Source organism: Lutra lutra, chromosome 4 (genome assembly GCF_902655055.1).
Source record: "Lutra lutra chromosome 4, mLutLut1.2, whole genome shotgun sequence".
NCBI classification, from domain to species: Eukaryota; Metazoa; Chordata; class Mammalia; order Carnivora; family Mustelidae; genus Lutra; species Lutra lutra.
Window position 1 is genome coordinate 68318056 of NC_062281.1, and position 23769 is coordinate 68341824.

At 38.1% G+C, this 23769-nt stretch overlaps 1 protein-coding gene across 4 annotated transcripts in view; it reads right to left on the reverse strand.

Annotated features, from left to right (window-relative positions):
• Window positions 1–23769, reverse strand: part of DNAJC5B (DnaJ heat shock protein family (Hsp40) member C5 beta) — a 104126-nt gene that overhangs the window by 19264 nt on the left and 61093 nt on the right. For all 4 annotated transcript variants that reach the window (XM_047728282.1, XM_047728281.1, XM_047728283.1 and 1 more), the window contains exons 4-5: window positions 6322–6535; window positions 1300–1471 (exon numbers count right to left, since the gene is read on the reverse strand). In XM_047728282.1, the coding sequence (XP_047584238.1) occupies window positions 1300–1471; window positions 6322–6535 (386 nt within the window). The remainder of the gene's footprint in view (window positions 1–1299; window positions 1472–6321; window positions 6536–23769) is intronic.

Consider the following 23769-nt stretch of genomic DNA (forward strand, 5'->3'; position numbering starts at 1 on the left):
GCTCTCTCTCTCTCTCAAATGTATATATAAAGTCTTTTTTAAAAAATTGCTAGAGTAACTCCCCTGTTTTCCAGAATGACCACCCAGTAGTCCCCATAGAAAGGGGTCACAGGTTGTAGGAGAATCCATCAGTCCTCTCTGACTCCCAATTCTAAAATGGTCTAGACTAGGTGTGATTCACATAATGGAAGATTTCTTCCTTCAAGATGGACTCAGGATCGGTAATAACACTATTACTTAGCATCACATTTGGTAGAGAATAAAAAGTATGTGGAAGATTTTAAACAGTCTCTGCTGCTTGATGTCATAGAAATTTTGTTTCATTGTGATCAAAAGAATCAGAGTCCAGTCCAGTGCAGAGAAGTGTACCATTCCTAATGTCAGCAATTCTGACAACAATGGGTCCCTGTCTGAATTATTAAGTAATTCTTGTATTTGGCTGCGCAGGGTTCTTTGTGATTTAGTGATGAAGTCTGTAATACTGAATAAAGAGGCATTGTATAGGAGAAAATGATAGGAGGATTATGGCTGCAAGACAGAAAGGACAATGGCAGGTTTGACTCCAGCTTGTTTACACAAAGGCATTTCCCAGAGCATATGAAGTATTCCTGGTGTTGTGAATTCTGTGAGGTTTCATCTTTCTTTATATATTTTCTTTCTTTATCAATTCTGGGTGGAATGAGCTTGATGAATCAAGTACTATGTCATGGCCATGTATACAAATAGACAAACATGTGGAGGTGAATTAGCAAATCAAATAGTCCCATTTCCATAGGACAGTATTCTTGATGCTGGCTGAGGCTAGCTCTGGATGTGTGGATTTGTAAGAAAAGAAAGATCACCCTTCGCCAGTCCTACCCAAAACTCATTATCAAGTGATCAGAAAGAAGAAAAAGTCAAGGGTTGTTGACATTTCCTGATGTCCATTCCCTTCTATTTAAATAGAGATCCCAAGGTAACAGGCTTGGTTCTTGTGTATGGCTGAGCATTCCCACCCAAACCTCCCTGCACCTAGAGCTTATGCTCCTGTACCGAGATCATGAATTGTACCAGCTTTGCTTTGTGATCAGCATATTTTGTGATTTCTTTTTAATGGTGTCAAGTTCTGCTTTTTTCTGAAGCTGGGAAAGGGAACTGTCCTTTCATCCTTTTCAAAAGAGGTACCAAAAGTGAACATCTTTGGGATTCCCCTCATTGTGTAGGATCTCTCTCACTTTAGTGACAATTGTCATCAGGGACCTCATGCTTGGTCAGGTCTGTGAAGGGACACCCATTAGCTCCGCTCTCATCTTACTCCACCTTTTTCCATGTCAGTTTTGATCTGCTCCTCAAGATCCTCTGGGGACACATAGAAGTCCTCTTCTGGCACCGATGATTTGGGCCGGCAGTGTCCACAGCAACAGTTGCAACAGCAGCATAGGCAGCAGCAGAAATAACAGCCAGTCAAGAGGCCAATGATGACAAACAGGGTCTAGGGGAGACAGAGGCAAAGCAAAATAGGGTTGAAGGGTGGTGGGGTATGGGAGAATCCCAGAAATTAAGTGTAACTCCATGTATCTCCAGAGACCTGAAGATAACGCGGTTCACCCTGCAGACCCCATAGTCACCCTCATCCTATTCCATACAAGAAACAGATTTTTAGTTACCTTGGAAACAAATTCCTTACAAAGTTTTGTCTAACAAGTTCACAGGAAGTGACGAGTAGCCTAAGTAATGAAGGGTGATGTTTTCTTCTTTAGTCATAAGCTATGGTGGTCATTAGCTTCTGCACAGCAAAGGAAACAATCAACAAAACAAAGAGGCAACCCACGGAATGGGAGAAGATATTTGCAAATGACAGTGCAGACAAAAGGCTGATATCCAGGATCTATAAAGAAGTTCTCAAACTCAACACACACAAAACAGATAATCATGTCAGAAAATGGGCAGAAGACATGAACAGACACTTCTCCAATGAAGACATACAAGGAGATTCAAATTAAAACCACATTGAGATACCACCTTATACCAGTTAGAATGGCCAAAATTAGCAAGACAAGAAACAAGGTGTGTTGGAGAGGATGTGGAGAAAGGGAAACCCTCTTGCACTGTTGGTGGGAATGCAAGTTGGTGTAGCCACTTTGGAGAACAGTGTGGAGATTCCTTAAGAAATTAGAAATAGAGCTTCCCTATGGCCCTGCAATTGCACTACTGGGTATTTACACCAAAGATACAGATGTAGTGAAAAGAAGGGCCATCTGTACCCCAGTGTTTATAGCAGCAATGGCCACGGTCGCCAAACTGGAAAGAACCAAGATGCCCTTCAACGGATGAATGGATAAGGAAGATGTGGTCCATATACACTATGGAGTATTATGCCTCCCTCAGAAAGGATGAATACCCAACTTTTGTAGCAACATGGACGGGACTGGAAGAGATTATGTTGAGTGAAATAAGGCAAGCAGAGAGAGTCAATTATCATATGGTTTCACTTATTTGTGGAGCATAACAAATAACATGGAGGACATAGGGAGATGGAGAGGAGAAGGGAGTTGAGGGAAATTGGAGGGAGAGATGAACCATGAGAGACTATGGACTCCGAAAAACAATCTGAGGGTTTTGAAGGGGCGGGGGATGAGAGGTTGGGGGGAGCCAGGTGGTAGGTATTATGGAGGGCACGTATTGCATGGAGCACTGGGTGTGGTGCATAAACAATGAATTCCGTTATGCTGAAAAGAAATTTTAAAAAAGAGCAAACAAGGGGTGCCTGGGTGGCTCAGTGGGTTAAAGCCTCTGCCTTCGGCTCAGGTCATGATCCCAGAGTCCTGGGATTGAGCCCAGCATCTGGCTCTTGCTCGGCGGGGAGCCTGCTTCCTCCTCTCTCTCTCTCTCTCTCTCTGCCTGCCTCTCTGCCTACTTGTGATCTCGGTCTGTCAAATAAATAAATAATTTTTTAAAATCCTTAAAAAAAAAAAGAATAGAGCAAACAAAACAAAAAACCTCTACAGATCAAATGACCTAACCAAGGGGACCGGATCATTCTCATCAAAGAAGAGTTTTGATAGCTTTCCCTCCCACCTCCACATTTCTCTTAGTCACCAAGTCCTGCCAGTTCTTCAAGATCTCTTATACCCACCCTCTCTGTCTCTATTCTGACCAGTAGGACTTTAGAAAGATCTCATTATCTCTGCCTTTCACTTTTTTCATTCCTAACTAGAGGCCTCCTAACTGGCCTCCTTGCTTCTACTCTTGCCTCCTATTCTATTCTGCACGTTGTAGTTGGAACTTTCTGAAATACACATTCTCTTGAACCCATGTAGCAACTTTCCTGCCTCTCAGGAAAGGCTCAGGCTCCTTATTAATATTCATCTGGCTTAAAACCCTTCAGTGAATTAGCACAGCCCTGTTCCTGCTGTACCTACCCTAGCTTTGCTTTCCCTGTGGATCCATCTGCCCATAGGGCTCCTTCCCATTCCCCAGCCATCTAAAAAATGCCTACTCTGTGTTCAAGGTTCATCTCAAAGATCCTCTCTCTGACATCTTTCCTGATCCCCCCCACTCAAATAGTTTCTCCCTCCTTTGTGCCCCAAGTGTACGCATAAATTTCCCCCACATTTTGTTGTTGTTGTTGACACTTTAGGACATTGATCACTTTATATGTCTGTCTCACATTAGACTGAGGTTCTTGAAGGCTGGAACTATATGTTAGTCATCCTTCAGTCCCTCCTAACCTAAAGATTTAGTTCATGTCCTGTGGAAGATAATAAATACTTATTGAATTAACGAATTATGAAGTAATGGGTAAAAAAATGTTTTGTTCCTCCTAATGAACATCCAGCACCAGGGTTTTTCCACAAGCATATAAAAGGTTTGCTTAAGGGTCCCTGGGTGGCTCAGTTAGTTAAGCATCTGCCTTCGGCTCAGGTCCTGATCCCAGAGTCCTGGGATTGAGTCCTGTACCAGGCTCCTTGCTCATCTTCCCCTCCCCATGCTCATTTTCTCTCTCTCAAAAATAAATAAATAAAAATACTTTAAAAAGATTAAGATAAAAAGTTTGCTTTACTAAGTCTGTCGTAGTTACAAATAAAAAGAACTTCCCCAACCTCCAATTTAAGTTAAAATATGCCAACTTTTGTAAATTGAGGAAAATAAATTTGATTTTTTTAAAAATATGTTATTTAATCTGGGAAGTGTTTTATACATCTTTGAATAAGAATGCAGATTTTATCTAAAAAGAGGAAGTGGATGAAGATCATCTTATTCATATGCACTTCTTCAGAAACTTAGGGTAGAAATCTTTAACATTGATGAACCTCACCTGGCTCATTCCTGCTTCCTAGACCAGCTCCCCATCCCCAACCCTGGCCCCCATGATGGCATGGAGACTACAGTGGCTTGGACGGAGGTAGCTTTAGTCACACTTCTCATGTCGATCATCTTTTTGCCATGTATACTCTACATTTTCATAGACTTAAATAAATTACTCTGAAAACAAAACTATAACACCCTTCGCCTCACCAACTGCCTCCAAAACCCTCCTGTGCAGTATTCCTGAGTTACTGCCCCAACCAGCTCCTCCTTTCTTTACCTACCTTTGTCCTTTTTTGTCTTTACCACGCAATTCCCGTATTTTTCCCTTCTCTAAAAATTTCCTTTAATCCATATACTGTTTTGTTCTTTAAGTATTCCAACTAGATTGTTTACCTTTTGCAGAAATAACCTTGCCTTGTATACTTACAGTTCTTAGCACACTACTAGGCATAAGTAGGAGTCCAATATTTTGAAATACATATTTTCAGTGGTACCATAAATCCTTCTTGCAGTGCATACTTAATACACGGTCATTATATGCCATCCCACTCTAATGGGCACTACATAATGAGGTTTTTGACATAAACAGAAGAAGAACGTGGATTTTTTTAATAACCTTATCTTAAAGAGCCATATTAGGAATTATTTCACATACCTCTTATACTGCTGGACAGCTTCTGCTTTTCTATATGAATTTTGGTCAGTTTTGTCAACTTCCTCAGCAAGGAAGCCTATTCTTGTTTTTATGAAGGCTAGCCCCAATATGCAACCAGGTGCTAGTGTGTAAATTATCTAGAAGGCCAGATGCACCTTCCCATGGAGAGAATGTCATACCTGGAGGTTAGATTCACAGGCAAGCCCACATTGTTATATGAACACTCCATCTATCATAAATGACATTGTCATTATATACACTTTCATTCCAAAGTCCAAGCCACTCGGTGGGAACTTGTTTCCCTCCCAGGTCTTCAACAATAGGGAAAGGGGATTTCAGTGGGAATCCCAGTTATCTCTACAAAAAGAAATTTGGGAGACTGTAGAAGACAAGTGAGCCTTCAGGTTGCAGACTCTCCATGCTTATGTATAAAAATATATTCTCTCTCCTCCTGCGTATATAAAACTCTTCAATTTAGCAAGATTTATTCTAGTGGAAGAAAATAGCAGTCCCTCTTTTTGGAAATCTGTAGTTTTTAAAATTATTAATTAGTACCCATATGAATGTGAGTTCATATGCTTTCACAAAATATATGAACTGTCCAAAACATAAGCTGATGGACCATATATATGGTTCACATGTAAATACACTTTTATCAGAAGATAAGGATATTAAAATTCATAACCAAATATGTAACCATCATCAAACACTAGGTATTCCTAGGAAACCACACAAAACTTACTGTCAAAAGTCAATTCTGACTGCACTAAATCCTTAAAAACATTGCCTTCTTCTTGACCAGATATACTTTTTTTCCCCCTCCCTCTGTGTCTCTTCAACACCCTGTCCAGCACTACTTAATTCTCACTTTTTCCAGTTCATTTCCTTCTCCACTACTTGAAGTCAGGCCCCATGTGAGCCTATGACATAATTACCACACATTCTCCCAAGTACTATGTTTGCTCAGGTAGCTTATGCTATAGATAGTAAAGTACATGGCTAAATTTGGCCTATAATGATTTACTAAGCACTTGTCACACTAATAAATTATTTTTGTTTTTGAGCAGTGAGTCAGTTCTTAATTAGTCGTTACAGGGAGAGGGAGGGCAGTCAGAATTAACCTAAAGCCTCAAATTCAATTATAACGAATGTCTAGAGGTATTTTAAGTCATGCTGTATTTTATAATTATTTGATGAGCTAAAACAAAACAAAAAGGATCCTCAAATAACAACTTTTGGTCGAAGCGGTATCGCTTTTTATTTACAAGAGTTTAGTAATACAGTGAAGGTTAGGTTTTCTCTGAAATGGAGTCTAAAGAGTGAATAATACCATGATTTTTCTAGGATATCATTTTTAAAAGAAAAAACTGCTTTACCTTTGCCCACCAGCTTGACAGCATGAAGTAGGTATTAACATTTTCATCTCCAAATTGCTCAGCCACATAGAGTCCCAGAGATCCATACTTGTCATATATGTTTCTCTTTGACATGTCAGTAAGTATTGTGTGGGCGTTGTTGATTTCTTTAAACTTCTCAGCAGCAGCTGGGTCATCTGGATTCTTGTCTGGATGGTGTTTCAGGGCCAATTTTCTTTTAAAATTAAAAAAAAAGTGAGGAAAAGGGTTATTTGACAACAATTGCAGCGACATTTTAGAGGAAAGCTATTCATTTGTACATTGTGTTTACAGGCAATTACTGTGAGGTGGTAAATTTCACAAAAATGTTGGTATAACTGAGCAAGTTTTCATCAGATGTTGTCTCTTGTTTCTAATGTGCAGGCACAGTAGGATTGTTTCTGTCCTCACATCCTCAAAGGAATTCTCAAACTGCTGCATAGTTGTGGAGTATGTTTTTGCTGTTGGCAAATATGTGAACTTTATTTTTACCTGGGAGCTGATCAGTGGCCCACTTCAACATGCAGAGGCCTTTAAGAGTTCGTGCAATAGGGTCAGTTTATATCAAAATTCCACTTAGAACTGGAACAAGTTTCTAGAATTAACAAAACTTCATACCACATATTCAAAAAGTTAAACTCAACTGTCAAAAAAAATCTGATTCATATTACGATGGATAAATACTATGACCCTTTTCACAAATCTCACACAAATCCTTAGTCCCTTTCGTTTTAATGAGCAGCTACTATGACTTCCTTTGTTTTCGAATGTATATTTGACTTCTTTTCAAATAGGTCTTTCCATTTTGAATAATCTGTAGAAATTTACTTGTGTAAAAAGTGCTCTCTTCTCTGTGATCATAAGTCATTTCCTGAAGGGTATGTGTATGTGTTATGTTACAGTGTGTGAGGGGGAGGAAGATATTTGAGGGTTATTTATTCTTCAGTTATACTCAAGTATAACCCTGTGAAATGAATGTAAGAACTGAGCTGTGATCGTCAGGGGAGTAACTGGTGGCCATTTCCTTCACTTTCCTTTACAGACAGATTTAAATAATGATTAAAACCATGTTAAAAAAGCCTGTAGTAATTTTTCCACTACAGACACTCAGTGAATTTTATAACTCGGTACTGGAAAAAAAATTTTTTTAAAGATTTTATTTATTTATTTGACAGACAGAGATCACAAGTAGGCAGAGAGGCAGGCAGAGAGAGAGAGAGAGGAGGAAGCAGGCTCCCCGCTGAGCAGAGAGCCCAATGTGGGGCTCGATCCCAGGACTCTGGGATCATGACCTGAGCTGAAGGCAGAGGCTTTAACCCACTGAGCCACCCAGGTGCCCCGGTACTGGAAATTTTGTATTACTTTTTCTCTCTACTGTGGCCATGATAGCTATATATGTAGGAATATACCCTAAGCTTTTGTTTTTGTTTAGATTAAACCATTTCATTTTAATGCAATAATAATGGACCATAAATAGAACAGAAAAGTAAAGTGTACTTTATAAGTCAATCTACATAGTAAACTGGAAGAAAGAAATCTCACCTATTTTAGGAATTAAAGTGTTTCTGGTTAGGAAGTAGGTGATTAAGCAGCTCAGCATCATTGTGCTTAAAAAATAATGTGATTTAAAAACGGGCAGAGAGGGACACCAGGGTGGCTCAGTGGGCTAAAGCCTCTGCCTTCAGCTCAGGTCATGATCTCAGGGTCCTGGGATTGAGCCCAACATCAGGCTCTCTGCTCAGCAGGGAGCCTGCTTCCCCCCTCTCTGTCTCTGCCTGCCTCTCTGCCTGCTTATGATCTCTGTCAAATAAATTAAAAAAAAAAAATCTTTAAAAATAAATAAATAAATAATTTTTAAAAAATGGGCAGAGGATCTGTTATTTTTCCAAGCAAGACATACAGATGGCCAACAGACATGTAAAAAGATGCTTAACATCACTAATCATCAGGGAAATGCAAATCAAACCCACAACGAGATATCTCACACCAATCAGAATGGCCAGTATCAAAAGACAAGAAAAAATAAATGTTGGCAAGGATATGGAGAAAAGGAAACCCTGTGCACTGTTGGTGGAATGTGAATTCTTGCTGCCTCTATAAAAATCAGTATGGAGCTTCTTCCAAAAACTAAAAATAGAAGTACCATATGATTCAGTAATTCTACTTCTGGGTACTTACCCAAGGAAAACAAAAACACTAATTGGAAAAGATATATGCATCCCTATGTTTACTGCAGCATCATCTACAATAGCCAAGATATGGAAGCCACCTAAGTGTTCATTGATAGATGAATATGGGTATGGATATGGATAATATATGGTATATATGCATAATGGAACATTACTGAGCCATAAAAAAGAATGAAATCTTGCCATTTGCACAGGAATGGACCTGAAGGGTATGAGGCTAAGTGGAATAAGTCAGACAGAGAAAGACAAATACTATATGACTTCACTTATGTGTAGAATATGAAAAACGAAACCAACCAACCCACGAACAAAACCAGAAACAGACTCATAAATACAGAGAACAAACTGGTGGTTGCTAGAGTGGAGAGGGAAAGGAAATGGGCACAAAAGGTATAGGGGATTAAGAGGTACAAACTTTGTTATAAAATAAATGTCATGAGGATGAAAAGTATAGCATATAGAATATAGTCAATAATATTGGCATATTGTTGTATGGTGATGGATGGTAGCTTCACTTACTGTGGTGAGCATTGACTAATAAATACAGTTATTGAAAAAAAAAAAGTACCAAAGTACTTAAAAGTATAAATCATGGTATAAAATCTATTTCAACTCTTAACTCAGAATAAACAAAAGCAATGATAGTTCATTTTTTAAATTTGTTTAACCAAAACATTTCACGCTTTTTTTCTTTTAGATTTTTTTTTATTTATTTGACAGACAGAGATCACAAGTAGGCAGAGAGGCAGGCACAGAGAGAGGGGAGGAAGCAGGCTCCCCGCTAAGTAGAGAACCCGATGCGGGGCTCGATCCCAGGACCCTTGGATCATGACCTGAGCCGAAGGGGGAGGCCTTAACCCACTGAGCCACCCAGGTGCCCCCATTTCACGCTTTTTGAGAAACATTTGTGTTATCTATAAATTCTTATAGATGGGACCACTGGAGATGTTTTTGATGTGCAGAATTCATGATGAAATCATGCCAATAGCATAAATGCTTATTTTGTCATTTTAAAAATCTTTTATAATCTTTGCTATATATCAGCACTATTATAAGCATGTTACAAATATTAATTTGTTAATATTCACAACTCTATGAAATAGGTATTATAACGATCCCATTTTACAGATGAGGAAATTCAGCCACCAGAAAGTTAAGTAACCTGCCCAATATCATACAACTAATAATTAGAACCAGCTTTGAATACAGGCAATCTGACCCTGGACACATGCTCTTAACCATCACCATGCTGCCTGTTTTATATTTTTAAATTAAAAAAGTAAGGCACATAGAATCTTAGTACACCATTTTTAAGGACTTTGGCTTTTGGTCTAGGTGGCATGGGAAGCCATTGGGGTTTTTTGAGAAAAAGAGTGGTATGATCTGACTTTAGTTTTAGAAGGATTATTAACTGTTGGATAGGACAAAACCCAAAGCAGTGACACTCTTTTAGCGAAGTTCATGGTGGTTCTGGTCAGTGTGGTAGTGGAAAATATAATAAGAAGTGGTTGGTTTCTCAATGTATTTTGAGGGCTAGCTGATGGATTGGATGTGGGATATAAAAGAAAGAGAGAAATCAGAGATAGTGCCAGAGTTTGGGGCTGAGCAAACAAAAGTTTGTAGTTACTATTTAATGAGTTGGCAAGAGATTTTGTTTGTTCTTGCAGTAGGGCATGGTTTGCTAAAATTTAGAGTTGTATTTTAGACAACTCCGAGATGCCTATTGGACTTCCAAGTGGACATGGAGGTAAAAGAGATATATGAGTCTGGAGTTTTGGCAAGAATTATTGTGGGAGATATATGTTTGAGAGTTCTCAGTGGGTACATGGTATTTAGAGCCGTGAAACTGGAAAAGACTCCCAAGGGAGTGGGTCCAAGAGAAGTCCAAAAACTGGCCTTCAGGAAAGAAGAACAAGCAGAGGGATTAAAACAGAAAGGCCAATGATGCAGAAGAAAAAATCTGGAGAATATGGCGTCTTGGGATCTAAGTGAACAAAGTATTTCGAGGAAGATAGTGGTCATTTCTGTCAAACACCATTAACAGGTCAAATATGATGAGGATGAAAATTGATCACTTGGGTTTAGTGATATAGAAATCTTTAATGACCTTCACACACACACACACACACACACACACACACACACACATTGGTATATATGTCTTTATATAGGGAAAAATAAAGCAGAAAAATCAGTAGAAAAGAAAGAAGAACATGGAACTTTATAACCACAATTAACAGTGCTTATAGCTGCACATTAGGATTATAGATGATTATTTTTTTTCTTGTTACAAAAAATATACAGATTACTTTGCACCGTTTTCTTCTGTAAGCATTTCCAAGCTCATTATAAATGTTCTCTTTTAGTAGCTGAATGTTTAGTTCTCTTAAGTGACCTACCACAAAATTAGAAGGGGTGAAAAAGGAAGAAAGAAGTCCTCTAACTTCAATGATACAGTGATCATCATCAAAAAAACATCAAATGGATCCGTTAAACACATTAATTTTAATGGGATGATATTCCTGGAATTCTCATACTGTGCCCTGGGATACAATTGCCACATTTTCCCCTACTAGGCCCAGAAATCATTTCCAGGCCTATCAAATACAAGAGCCATTACTTCTGCCTTGAAAAAAGAAACCCCTGGAAAGTGTCTCTTTGCATAAATTTCCTTGTTTTTAGGTTTCAGTTGTAGACTGATACACACTGCCCGAGACTTAACCAGAGAAGCCTGGCTTCCTGTCATATTTTAAGCTGCTCAGCTCTCTGTCAGCTCACAAGGGCAGATGCACTCAACCATTTATCACACTCCTCTAACAATAGCTTTGGCAAATTCAGAGGGCTGGACCATCTCCATTTGTAACAAATCCAATTCCTGGTCGTCAGCAGCATTTTGACTCCTCTTGGCAGATACTCTTGGCTCTGAGGAATCCTTGGGAAATATGGCTAGCAGAGGCAGCTGCCAAAATTACACAACTGCTCAGGAAGTAGTTGGTCAAGGACCCATCTTTGGGAATTGCCTATAGAGCAAGGAAGCACGTATGGAATTTAGAGTAAAAGGAAAGTGCCTAGAGTACACTTAAATATAAAATTTACCTAATTCACTTTAAAGATCTTATAATTTCTCATTTTATACTTAAGAGTGACATAATACTCAACCAGAATGTATGCCTTTTGTTCTAAATCTCTCTATAGTTAGTCATCTATTAATCTGGTATGGCTATCACTAATGTTAGAATAGTAGCATCAATTCCTCTAACTTCCACTTCAAAATCCAATGACAACTGTCAACTGAAATGCATAGTGAATTCAATGAGTGGCAGATAAGATAAACATGGGATATATAGTTGTAATTACTTAGTGCCCCTATTCTGAGGCAGTAGCATAATTCTAATAAGAATTACAGTGTTCTGCCCAGTTTTCTTCCTCTTAACATCTAATCCTCTTAACATCAGATCTACCTACCGCTGTCTACCAGGCTCTAAGTTATCTGAGACCTGATTCTGACCATGTTCCCTCACCTCTAGGCCAGATATACCTCCATGGGGTTGAAATGTCACAGGAAACCTTGGGGATCTAAGCTTCTGGGAACTAAGTCCCATCCTGGCATGGCTGTGTCTATAAGTTGCCTTTCCCTGCTCAATACATTTCCAGCTGGTTTCTCCAATGACCACATATTGTTTCCTATTTCAAAATTTCTCCATTATGGGGGTGCCTGGGTAGCTTAGTTGGTTAAGCGTCCTACTCTTGACTTAGGCTCAGGTCACGATCTCAGGGTCGGGAGATGGAGGCCTGTATACCTGCTTAAGATTCTCTCTCTCCCTCTCCCTCTGCCCTTTGCACCCACCCTCCTCTTAAAAAAAAAATTCTCCATTGTGGTGTGACTTTCTGCTAAGCTCTCTCCTCCACAAAGTTTATTGCCCCTCTTCCGATGTCCCAGAAGAAGCTACCTGCTGCCTAAAAGGAAATAACAGAAAAGGAAGAGTGATTTTCCCCCCATATCCTAGAGCCCTTAAAACTACCCTTGTGACAGAGTCAGCATCTACTGCAAAGATAGAAAAAAAAAAGGCAAAATCTGAGTTTGAAAAAGCTCAGGCTGCAAAAGAAAGCAAAATCTGAGCTGAGACATAGACTATTCATTCTAGAAAAAATTGGCTATCATGGGAAGGAGACTGGTGATAAATAGGAAAATGAACTGCTATAAACCAGAGTTGAAGGTGAAAACAAACTAGATTAGCAACCCTAGGTGATGGCAAGAGTTGCGATAATGGAACTTGATAGTTGTCATAATATTGGAAGTTCAGTGGAACTCCTGTGCCCTCTTGGACTAAGCTAACACCCAAGTGAAAACATAATAAACCAATATAGGAGCCCCAGTGCACATCTCCCTGACATTTGGTATTGGTGGACATTGAGTGTTTGACAGTCTGGTGATACATCACCACCTTTGTGGCTTAATTTGCATTTTCCTAATTACTAATGAGGCTGATCTATACACACATATATATGCCATTTGGATATCATCTATTTAAGTGCATAGTCTTTTGTTTTTAGTTTGATGTTTAAATTGTAGTATTTTAAAAAATACGTATTATATATGTGAATCTGCTGTTATTTATATGTATTGCATATTCAGTCTCCCTTTCTGGGAACTTGTTGTTAGTTTCTTTCTGGAATCTTTTGATGAACAGAAATTCTTAATTTAGTTGATGAGCTTTTTCATGAATTCAGAAAGATATTATCCTATAAATTCTAAACTCTAAAACCTCTATAGATTTGCCTTTCACATGGAAGTCAGGAATTGATTTGTCACTGATTTTTCAATGTGGTGGAATGCAGGTGTCCAGTCTCATCTTTATAATATGGTTATCCAACTGTCCTGGCACCATTTATTTAAAAAATAAAATCCTTTCCTTATATGTCTAGATTGTCCAGCTTCATTGGTCTGCTTGGCTATTTCTGGGCCAATAATAGTTTGGAATATGGTACTTTAAAGTATCTCTTAGTATCTTAAAGAGAAAGTTCTTCTGGGGGGTGTCTGGATAGCTCCGTTGTTTGAGTGTCTAACTCTTGACTTCAGCTAAGGTCATACATAATCTCAGCGTCATGGGATCAAGCCCTGCATTAGGCTCCGTGCACAGCACAGAGTCTGCTTGAGATTCTCTCGCTCCCTTTCCCTCTGCTCCTCCCCAAGCTTGTGCTCTCTTTTTCTCTCTTTCTGAAATAAATAAATAAATAAATATCTTTTAAAAAAGCAAGTTCTTCTCTTTTACTATTCACTAACAGTCAATTGATGTTGAATTTTATCAAATGCTTTTTCTGCATCTATTGAGGAAACACATTTTTTCTCCCTCTCCCTGTTAATGTGATTGATTGGTTTTCTAATGTTAAATGAAGTCTGTGTGCTTGGATAAACTCAACTTGGTCATTGTGTATTATTTTTTAATTTATTGCTGGACACAGTTTTCTAGTACGTGTATCTAATTCTATAAATTTTCCTCTAAGTACTACTCATTCCACAAGTTTTAATATGTAATGTTCACTTCTAGATATTTTCTCATTTTAATTGTGTTTTTTAACACATTATTTGCTATATATATTCTTTTTTTTATAATGTCCAATTAGCCAACATATAGCACATCATTAGTTTTTGATGTAGTGTTCAGCGATTAATTAGCTGCGTATAACACCCAGTGCTCATCATCCCACATGCCCTCCTTAATGCCCATCACTCAGCTATCCCCATACCCCCACCCCCTCCCTTTTGCAGCCCTCAGTTTGTTTCCTGGAGTCCAGAGTCTCTCATGGTTTATCTCCCTCTCTGATTTCTTCCCATTCAGTTTTCCCTACCTTCCTCTGTTGTCCTTTGCTCTATTCCCAATGTTTCACATATGAGTGAAACCATATGATAGTTGTCTTTCTCTGGTTGACTTATTTCACTTAGCATAATCTTCTTCAATTCCATCCACATAGATCCAGATGGCAGGTATTCATCCTTTCTGATGACTGAATAATATTCCACTGTATATATGAACTGCATCTTCTTTATCCATTCCTCTGTTGAAGGGCATCTCCTCTCCTTCCACAATTTGGCAATTATGGACACTGCTGCTATGAACATTGGGGTGCATGTGCCCCTTCTTTTCACTAGTTTTGTACTTTTGGGGTAAATACCTAGTGATGCAATTGCTGGGTTATAGGGTAGCTCTATTTTTAGAGCTTGAGGAACCTCCATACTCTTTTCCAGAGTGGCTGTACCAGTTTGCATTCCCACCAACAGTGTAAGAGGGTCCTCTTTCTCCACATCCTCCCCAACACTTGTTTCCTTTCTTGTTAATTTTTGCCATTCTAACTGGTATAAGATGGTCTCTCGTTGTGGTTTTGATTTGAATTTCCCTGATGGCTAGTGATGTTGAATGCTTTTTCATTTGTCTGTTAGCTATTGGTATGTCTTCTTTGGAGAAGCGTCTATTCATGTCTTCTCCCCATTTCTTGACTGGATTATTTGTTTTTTGGGTGTTGAGTTTGAAAAGTTCTTTATAGATCTTGTATACCAGCCCTTCATCTGTAATATCATTTGCAAATACCTTCTCCCATTCCATGGGTTGCCTCTCAGTTTTGTTGACTCTTTCCTTTGCTCGCAAAAGCTTTTTATCTCAACGAAGTCCCAGAAGTTCATTTTGGCTTTTGTTTCCCTTGCCTTTAGAGACAGGTCTTGAAAGAAGTCACTGTGGCCAGCGTTGAAGAGGTTACTGCTTGTGTTCTCCTCTAGGATTTTGATGGATTCTTGTCTCACATATAGATCTTTCACCCATTTTGAGTTTATCTTTGTGTATGCTGTAAGAGAATGGTCCAGTTTCATTCCTCTGTATGTGGCTGCCCAATTTTCCCAACACCATTTGTTGAAGAGACTGTCTTTTTTCCATTGAATATTCTTTCCTTCTTTGTCGAAGATTAGTTCACCATAGAGTTGAGGGTCCATTTGTGGGTTCTGTATTCTGTTCCATTGATCTGATGAATTAGTTTAAATTGTGCCTCCAAATTTTCAAATATATTGGAATTTTCTAGTTATCTTTTAGTTTTTGCTCTCAAGCTTGAGTGTGCTATAGTGAAAAATATTTTTATTTAAATCCTTCAAAATTTGAGAGATGCTTTATGTCTCTATTTATTCAATTTTTGTAAATGTTTCATGTGAACTTAAAAGAATACATAGTATACTTTACAGAATACATTCCATACCTGTTAAATGCTTCCTTCTTGTATAAGAGCATTAGATTTTATTTGATAATTTTTTTGTTCAAATCTTCTAAATTCTTGGGCATTTTACTACTCTATCAAACAAGGTTTGTTAAACCTGCAGTCTGCCACTGTGATTGTAGGTTTACATATTTTTCCTTATAGTTGTCACTTTTTGCTGTATTTTAGGCTGCGGTTTTTGAAGCATACAAATTAAGAACTATTAAACATTCCCAGTGAATTGAACTTTTATCATTTGAAATATTCCTCTTTATCCCTAGTAACACTTTTTGCTATTACCTTGATATTAATAAAGCAACACCAACTTTCTTTGGGTAGGCATCACATGGGATATATTTTTCTCTACTTTTAGTTTCAAATTTTTGGTATGTTTATAAATTAGATGTGTGTTTTGTGAACACCATATTGTTTTGGTTTTTTAATTCACAATCTTTTTCTTTTAATTGAAGCATTTGGTCTATATTTTTAATATAATTATTGCTATAACTCAGGTTAAATCTACCACTTCCACTTTTTTGTCACATTTAAAATACATTTTCTTTCTTCTCCTTTCTTGCCTTCTTTTGGATTGGTTCTTAATTTTTCTACTTTTTTCCTCTGTTGGGTTTGAAAATTACACATTTAAAAAATTCCCCTTGGGATTTTCCTAGAGATTATAAAATCCTTATCACAGTCCAGTGTCAAGGTGCTTCTTGCCTTTCTCCAAGACAATATAAAAATCTTAGAACATGAACACTATTACTTGCCTCCCAACTTAAATGTTGTTGGTAGCATGTATTTTAATTCTCTCCATCTCTTAGTCCCTCAAGAATTGCTATTTAATATAATCATTATTTCATGATTTTCACAGTGTTTATGTGCATTTACTCATGTATTTTTCAATTTTGTTGCTATTGATTATACCTTGCATCTCTGACCATCCATCAAAAATTATCTTCCTTCTGCCTATGAACACCCTTTTGTATATCTGTTAGTGCAGATCTGCTGATAATTAATTCTTGCAATTTTTTGTTTAACTTAAAAATGTCTTTATTTCACCTTCATTTTTGACAGGTATTTCCCGTGGGTATAGAATTATAGGTTATCAATTATTTTCTCTTCACACTAAAAATGTCAGTCCATTTTCTTCTGAATTCCATTATTTCTGTTGAAAAATCTGTTTTAAGTCTAATTGTTGTTCTTTGAAGATAGTTTTTTTTTTTTCTAGTTGCCATAACGGCTTTTACATCATTGGTTTTCAGCAGTTTTCCTGTGATGTGCTTTGATACAGATTTCTTTTTATTTGTTCTACTTGGCTTTTATTGGGCTTCTGGTATATATAGATTGATACTGTTTGTGAACCTGGAAAATTCACATACATTGTTTTCAAATGGCTTTCCTCTCATTCTCTTTCTACTCTCCTTCTCAGATTTCAGTTGCATTTTTCTAAGACCTTCTTAATGAATCTTCTATGTATTCTACCTTCTTGCATGGTATCTTGTCTTTTTGCAGTTTTCTTCCTTGCTATTTTATTCTGAACTCTCTTCCAGTCAGCTCTCTAACTTGCTAAACACTACCCTTGAATTCTTCAGTTTGGTTGATATATTTTTTAGTTGTAAAATTTGTGTGGTTCGTTTAAAAAAAAATTGAAATGTCCCTTTTAATGATTTTCAGTTTTCTGTGAAAATTCTCAAACTTGTATTTTATTTTTTGGTCATAGATATTTTAAAATTTATATCTGATAATTCTAATACCTGAGGTTGTCTGTGGTGCTGTGTCTATTGTCTCATTTCTGCTGATTTTTGTTCATATTGTCTTGACTTCTATGCTTATCACTTTGGCCAGATATTGTATTTATTTTTCAGATATTGTATTTTAAAAGTTTAAAGGAGGGGTGCCTGGGTGGCTCAGTCGATTAAGCATCTTCCTTCAGCTCAGGTCATGATCCCAGGCTCCTGGGATTCAGTCCCACACCTGGGTCCTTCTCTGTAGGGAGCCTGCTTCTCCCTAAGCCTGCCTCTCTCTCTCTCTCTCAGGAATAAATAAATAAATTATGAAAATCTTTAAAAAATTAAATTAAAAAAATAGGAAGTTCAAAAGAATATGACATATAGGAAGTTAGTGAAAAAGTAAATCCTTAGAGTTCTTATGGTAAGCAGAAATTTTTTCTCTTTCCTTCTTTTGTATCTATAGGACATGATGAATGTTAGCCAAGCCTATTGCAACAATCATTTCACATTGTATGTAAATCAAATCATCATGCTGTACACCTTAAACTTACATGTGATGTATGCCAATTATTTCCCAATAGAACTGGAAAAAAATTTTAAAAGAAATAATTGGACTATGTCCAATTATTGTCTTATACCAGAGAGCAGTTTTATTTCCTACTTTCAGGTATCTGGAGGCATTTATAGAACTGGGGTCATCACAGTCCAGTATTAGGTGCTGAGATTTTTTTCAGCCACCCCGATGGCTAAAGTTCAGTTATAATCCATAAAGACTGGTGTTTACTATTATACTATTATCTGTTTCTGTATAATAAGTATGGTGAAAGTTAACAGCTTAAAACAACAAACATTTTATTGATTTGCCTGCAATGTAATCAGGCAGACCTTGGTGGGGAGTTTTTCTGTGCTCTGGCTTTGGCTAGGACTGCTCAGCTGGAGCTGGAGGATTTGCTTCCAAGATGGCCTCACTGACCTGCTGTTAAGTTGGTATTGGCTCTGGTTGAGAGCTCTGTGAGGGCTGTTGACTGGGATCTCTTCCCCATGTGGCTTCTCCACGTGAGTTGGTAAGGAGCCCCAGTATTTGATAATCTCAGGATAGTTATATTTCTTAAGAGGTGCCTGACTTAAACCAGACTGCAAAAGCAGAAGCTGCTGAGCCTTTTTAGGATTTAAGATACACCATCACTATTCTGCCACATTCTGCTGGTTAAATTAGGTCAGAGAAACAGTCCAGATTCAAGAGGGCCATACAAGGACATGAATACCAGGGAATATGGTTTACGGAGGACCACAAAAGTAATAGTGAGCCACAGATGATTTACTTCCATTTTTCCCTGTGTCCTGGGGTACAGCACTGCACAGTCTAAACAGAATTGCAGGACTCCCATACTTGTCAGGTAGGGTCCCAGATTTTTCTCCTTTCTCTGTAGAGTCCTGCTCAGCCTCTCAGCTGCTCTTCTTCCTTATCATGACCTAATCAGCAGTAATTCTTTAATCTCAATTGCTTTTTTAAGATGTATATATAAAAATACAATATTTTCCAGTTTTTCTAGTTTTTCTCAGTGGAAGGCAGAACGAATCAAAATTACTTTGTCAGTGATAACCAGGATCTCCTGGTTATCTTTTAAGTCTCCATCACCTCCTTCAAGTACAGTCAACCCTTTGAACAATGTCGGGGTAAGGGGTGCCGACCTCCCAGTCAAAAATCCATGTATAACTTCAATTCCCCCAAGCCTTAACAACTAATAGCAAACTGTTGACAGAAGCCTTACTGATAACATAGTCAATTTTTACTGTATTTTTACAATAAAATAGAGAAAGAAAATGTTGTTAAGAAAATAAAGAGAAGATAGATTTACAGTACTGGGCTATAGTTACCTAAAAAAGAAAAATCCACATAAAAGTGAACCACCAGCACAGTTCAAATGCATGTTGTTCAAGGGTCAACTGTGGATGTTAATTGCACAAAAGGCTTTATACCACTGTTAAATAAGTGGCCCAAAGATTGTCTCTATGTATTGTTTATTTCTTTATGCAAGCTGAGACCCATTAGCTCAAAAATTGAGCGGAGTGAAACTCAAATTTTTACACATTTAATTATTTTTAAAATACCCCAAAGAAACAGATTATCACCCTTTTAGAGCCTACTCACTTTATATCCTGCAAGACCTCACCCTACATGTAGGAGCCATTGATAAGATAGAGGCTTATGGTTCTGAGACCCCAAGCTGCCATGGCCCTCTGGAGCTGTCTGACTCAGAGATTTCCTACTATGCTCCTGAATGATATCACCCAGACATGCAAGCCCCCTTTCCAATGTTCTTGCCCCCCTTCTCCTCTCTGAGTTCTCTTGTCCCCTCCCCTTCTGAGGGTGGTTCCCAAGCTATAAGTCTCTGGATGGTCTCATGCTGTGAGGGTCTTCCCCTCACAAGCAATCCTGTTTGAGCCACACCCAATAAATCTGGTTGTGTGTTACTGCCTCTCATGGTCATATCGTTTCTCTTGATCAGCCCCCAAATCCCTTGAACCCTTGACAAACATTTGCATGCATTTCTACCCAGTACATTTTCCTTCCCCACAAGAAACTCAATACAGTCTGCGGCTGAAAGAAATCAGGAACAAGAGTGTTAGTGGGGCTCAAGGAAGAGAGCCATGGGGTGAGGATTAGTGCAGATTTCCTGCAAAAAGGACAGAATAGAAAATTCAGGGCGCCATTTAGCTTCAAATTGCAAATAATGATGCCAACACTGCCCTGCCATGTAATTATTTCTGGAACACCTGCTGCCATAGTATATGATTGAAGTATTCTGCCACCGAGGCACCCAGGCCCTCTGAAGGCCACATTACACAGTCCTATGATTTCCTCACATTTGCAGATGGAATAGAACAGCTCACCCCAGCAATTGTCAGGGTGTTCTCTAGTTCTCTGTGATCCACAGTCACATTCGTGATTCGAGACAGATGGCATGAGATAACAATAGGAACCATAAATGATGATCTGTTTTAGAGAATTGATCCCGCCCCCCCCCCATATAAAACCAGATGGAGAGTCAAGTGCTGACCTCTAGTGGCAGTCAAGGCAGTGATACCACTTTATGGCAAATAATCTTGAGTTTTTATCAGACTATATAATGACTTTATGAGGTATTATGCTTGAGTATTTTTTTAACATGAGACTTAAAAATACTTAAACTTTTGAGAAGTTTAAATGCCAATCGATAACTCTTTGTTTTATATAGTTTTCTGGTTACAGTTATTTTCTAAGGTTAATTTTAAGAACCAGGTTTTATTCTTCCTGATCAGGGGGAATAGACTGGAATATTTGTATAAACATGGTAGATAAAGTGTCTGATATTAGAAGTATTTCTTTATACCAATCATAAAAGTACTGCTTTAAGGAATAAGGACCTGATATTCTGACACTAGTCTGCCACTGCAAACCTTCAAGCCTTTAGCAGACCACTAAGATCTCTGTGTGTTACATTTTATTAAATGTGTTTTTCTTACCAGCCTGTAGCTTGCCCAGAATCTGAGAGCTGCATACGACTTAACATCTCTATATTTGGCTCAGGTTTCCAACAAAAGTTTCTGGACCTATAACCTAGTACTATGTTTCTTGAGAAAAATTTTGCATTCTTGTTTTTTTTTTAAAGCTAGCAATGGTCCATCAGTCACCAATCCTACCCATCCCCCAACTCCACGAGCTTCAATAATGTTTTATTTGTCTTCAGCAAGCAAACATGCCCCATCATTTTTTTAAAAAAATTTTAAAAGAAATAATTGGACTATGTCCAATTATTGTCTTATACCAGAGAGCAGTTTTATTTCCTACTTTCAGGTATCTGGAGGCATTTATAGAACTGGGGTCATCACAGTCCAGTATTAGGTGCTGAGATTTTTTTCAGCCACCCCGATGGCTAAAGTTCAGTTATAATCCATAAAGACTGGTGTTTACTATTATACTATTATCTGTTTCTGTATAATAAGTATGGTGAAAGTTAACAGCTTAAAACAACAAACATTTTATTGATTTGCCTGCAATGTAATCAGGCAGACCTTGGTGGGGAGTTTTTCTGTGCTCTGGCTTTGGCTAGGACTGCTCAGCTGGAGCTGGAGGATTTGCTTCCAAGATGGCCTCACTGACCTGCTGTTAAGTTGGTATTGGCTCTGGTTGAGAGCTCTGTGAGGGCTGTTGACTGGGATCTCTTCCCCATGTGGCTTCTCCACGTGAGTTGGTAAGGAGCCCCAGTATTTGATAATCTCAGGATAGTTATATTTCTTAAGAGGTGCCTGACTTAAACCAGACTGCAAAAGCAGAAGCTGCTGAGCCTTTTTAGGATTTAAGATACACCATCACTATTCTGCCACATTCTGCTGGTTAAATTAGGTCAGAGAAACAGTCCAGATTCAAGAGGGCCATACAAGGACATGAATACCAGGGAATATGGTTTACGGAGGACCACAAAAGTAATAGTGAGCCACAGATGATTTACTTCCATTTTTCCCTGTGTCCTGGGGTACAGCACTGCACAGTCTAAACAGAATTGCAGGACTCCCATACTTTTTTTAAAGGAAAACTATATTTATGTCCTCTCCTGTCCTTCAAATCATTGAATTATCTCCTCTTTCCCTTCTTTGTAATACTTCTTCAAAGCATAGTTTACACAAAAAGTTTGCATTTTCAGTGTCTACTGACTCTTCAACCCACTGTAATCTGATTTCTAGTTCTCTACTTGCTCTCTATTCCATCATCCTATCCATGTGCTGTTTTTAGCCCTCATTCTATTTGACCTTTCTGTAAGTTTTGTTGACCACACCTTCTTTTCCCTTGGTTTCCAGGATGACTTCCTGATTCTTGCCCTATCCTGACTGGGAGGCTAGACAAAGCAGCAGACATATGTGGGTTCCTTGAGGCCAAGATTGGTAGGAGTATTACCCAAAGGGACCAGTGCTCCAAAAGCAAGCTAGTATTCAAACACCAAGTAAGGATAGGGCAGATGAAGAACTGGGAAGCCAGGAGCAGGCGCTCGAGAGTTAAGTGGACATGTCACATACAGGATTTTATTCACTCTCAATAAACCAAAGGAGTGTCACTTCTCACAAAAAAAGACCAGAAACAGAGTAGACAATCTGACTGTGTGGCTACAGTCATCCATGTTTATCATTTCTTCTGTGCTCCCCAGTTAAATCAATAGTTTTCAACATTTGATTCTCAGAATCATCTGTGAATGGGATGTTTTTAAAAACTCATGTGTCAGGCTTCTACTATTAGAGGTTTTAATTCTGTAGGTCTGGGACATCTGTATGCTTGCAAAACTCCACAGTTGATTTGGCTGTGTACTAAAGTCTGGTTTTGAAGTTCTACTGTTTAACACATCTTTCTTCCTTTCCTTTCCTTTTTTTTTTCTTTTTTCTTTTTCCTTCCTCCCTCCCTCTCTTCTTCTTCCCTTCCTCCCTACCTTCCCTTTCTCTTTCTTTATTCCTTCCTTAATTATGCTTTAAAAAATCCATAACGTGAAATTACCATTTTGAGTACAGATCAGTAGCACTAGCTATTCACCTTGCTGTGCAACAGAGCTCTAGACCTTTTTAACCTTGCAAAGCCGAAGCTGAAACTCTGTCTGTTGAATAACTTCCCATTTTCTCCTCCCCTCTCCCAAACCCAGGAAACCACAGTTCTAACTTTGTTTCTATGAATTTGGCTATTTGGATAGAACTTTTTGTTTTTTTTTTTATGTACTTAATGTATTGCCAATTTCCAAGCTATTTAACACTTTCTTAACAACTTTTTTGGAATGCTATTATTTTTGGATGCTTTTTTTTCCCCATGGTAGTTTAACATATTGTGTAATACTTATGGCAAAGCATTGAGTACACATATCATCATGTTGTGGCAATTTGATCTTTACTAAAACATGTGAAGCCTGCTCCTTTTGTTTTATATATTTTAACAGAAGTTATTTATTTTACAACTGAAAGTTTATACCTTTTATTCTTCTTTCATCCATTTTACCCCCACCTTTTGGCTCTGGCAACCACCAATTTGTTCTTTGTATCTATGAGTTTTTTCTTTTATCTTTTCCTTTTAGATTCCACATATAAGTGAGATCATAAGGTATTTGTTTTCCCCTGTGTGACTTATTTCACTTAGGATAATACCCTTGACTTTCTCCATATTGTTGTAAATGATGGGATTTCCTTCTTCTTTTATGGCTTGATAATGTTCCATTGGATACATACCACATTTTCTTTATTCATTCATCCAACAGTGGGCA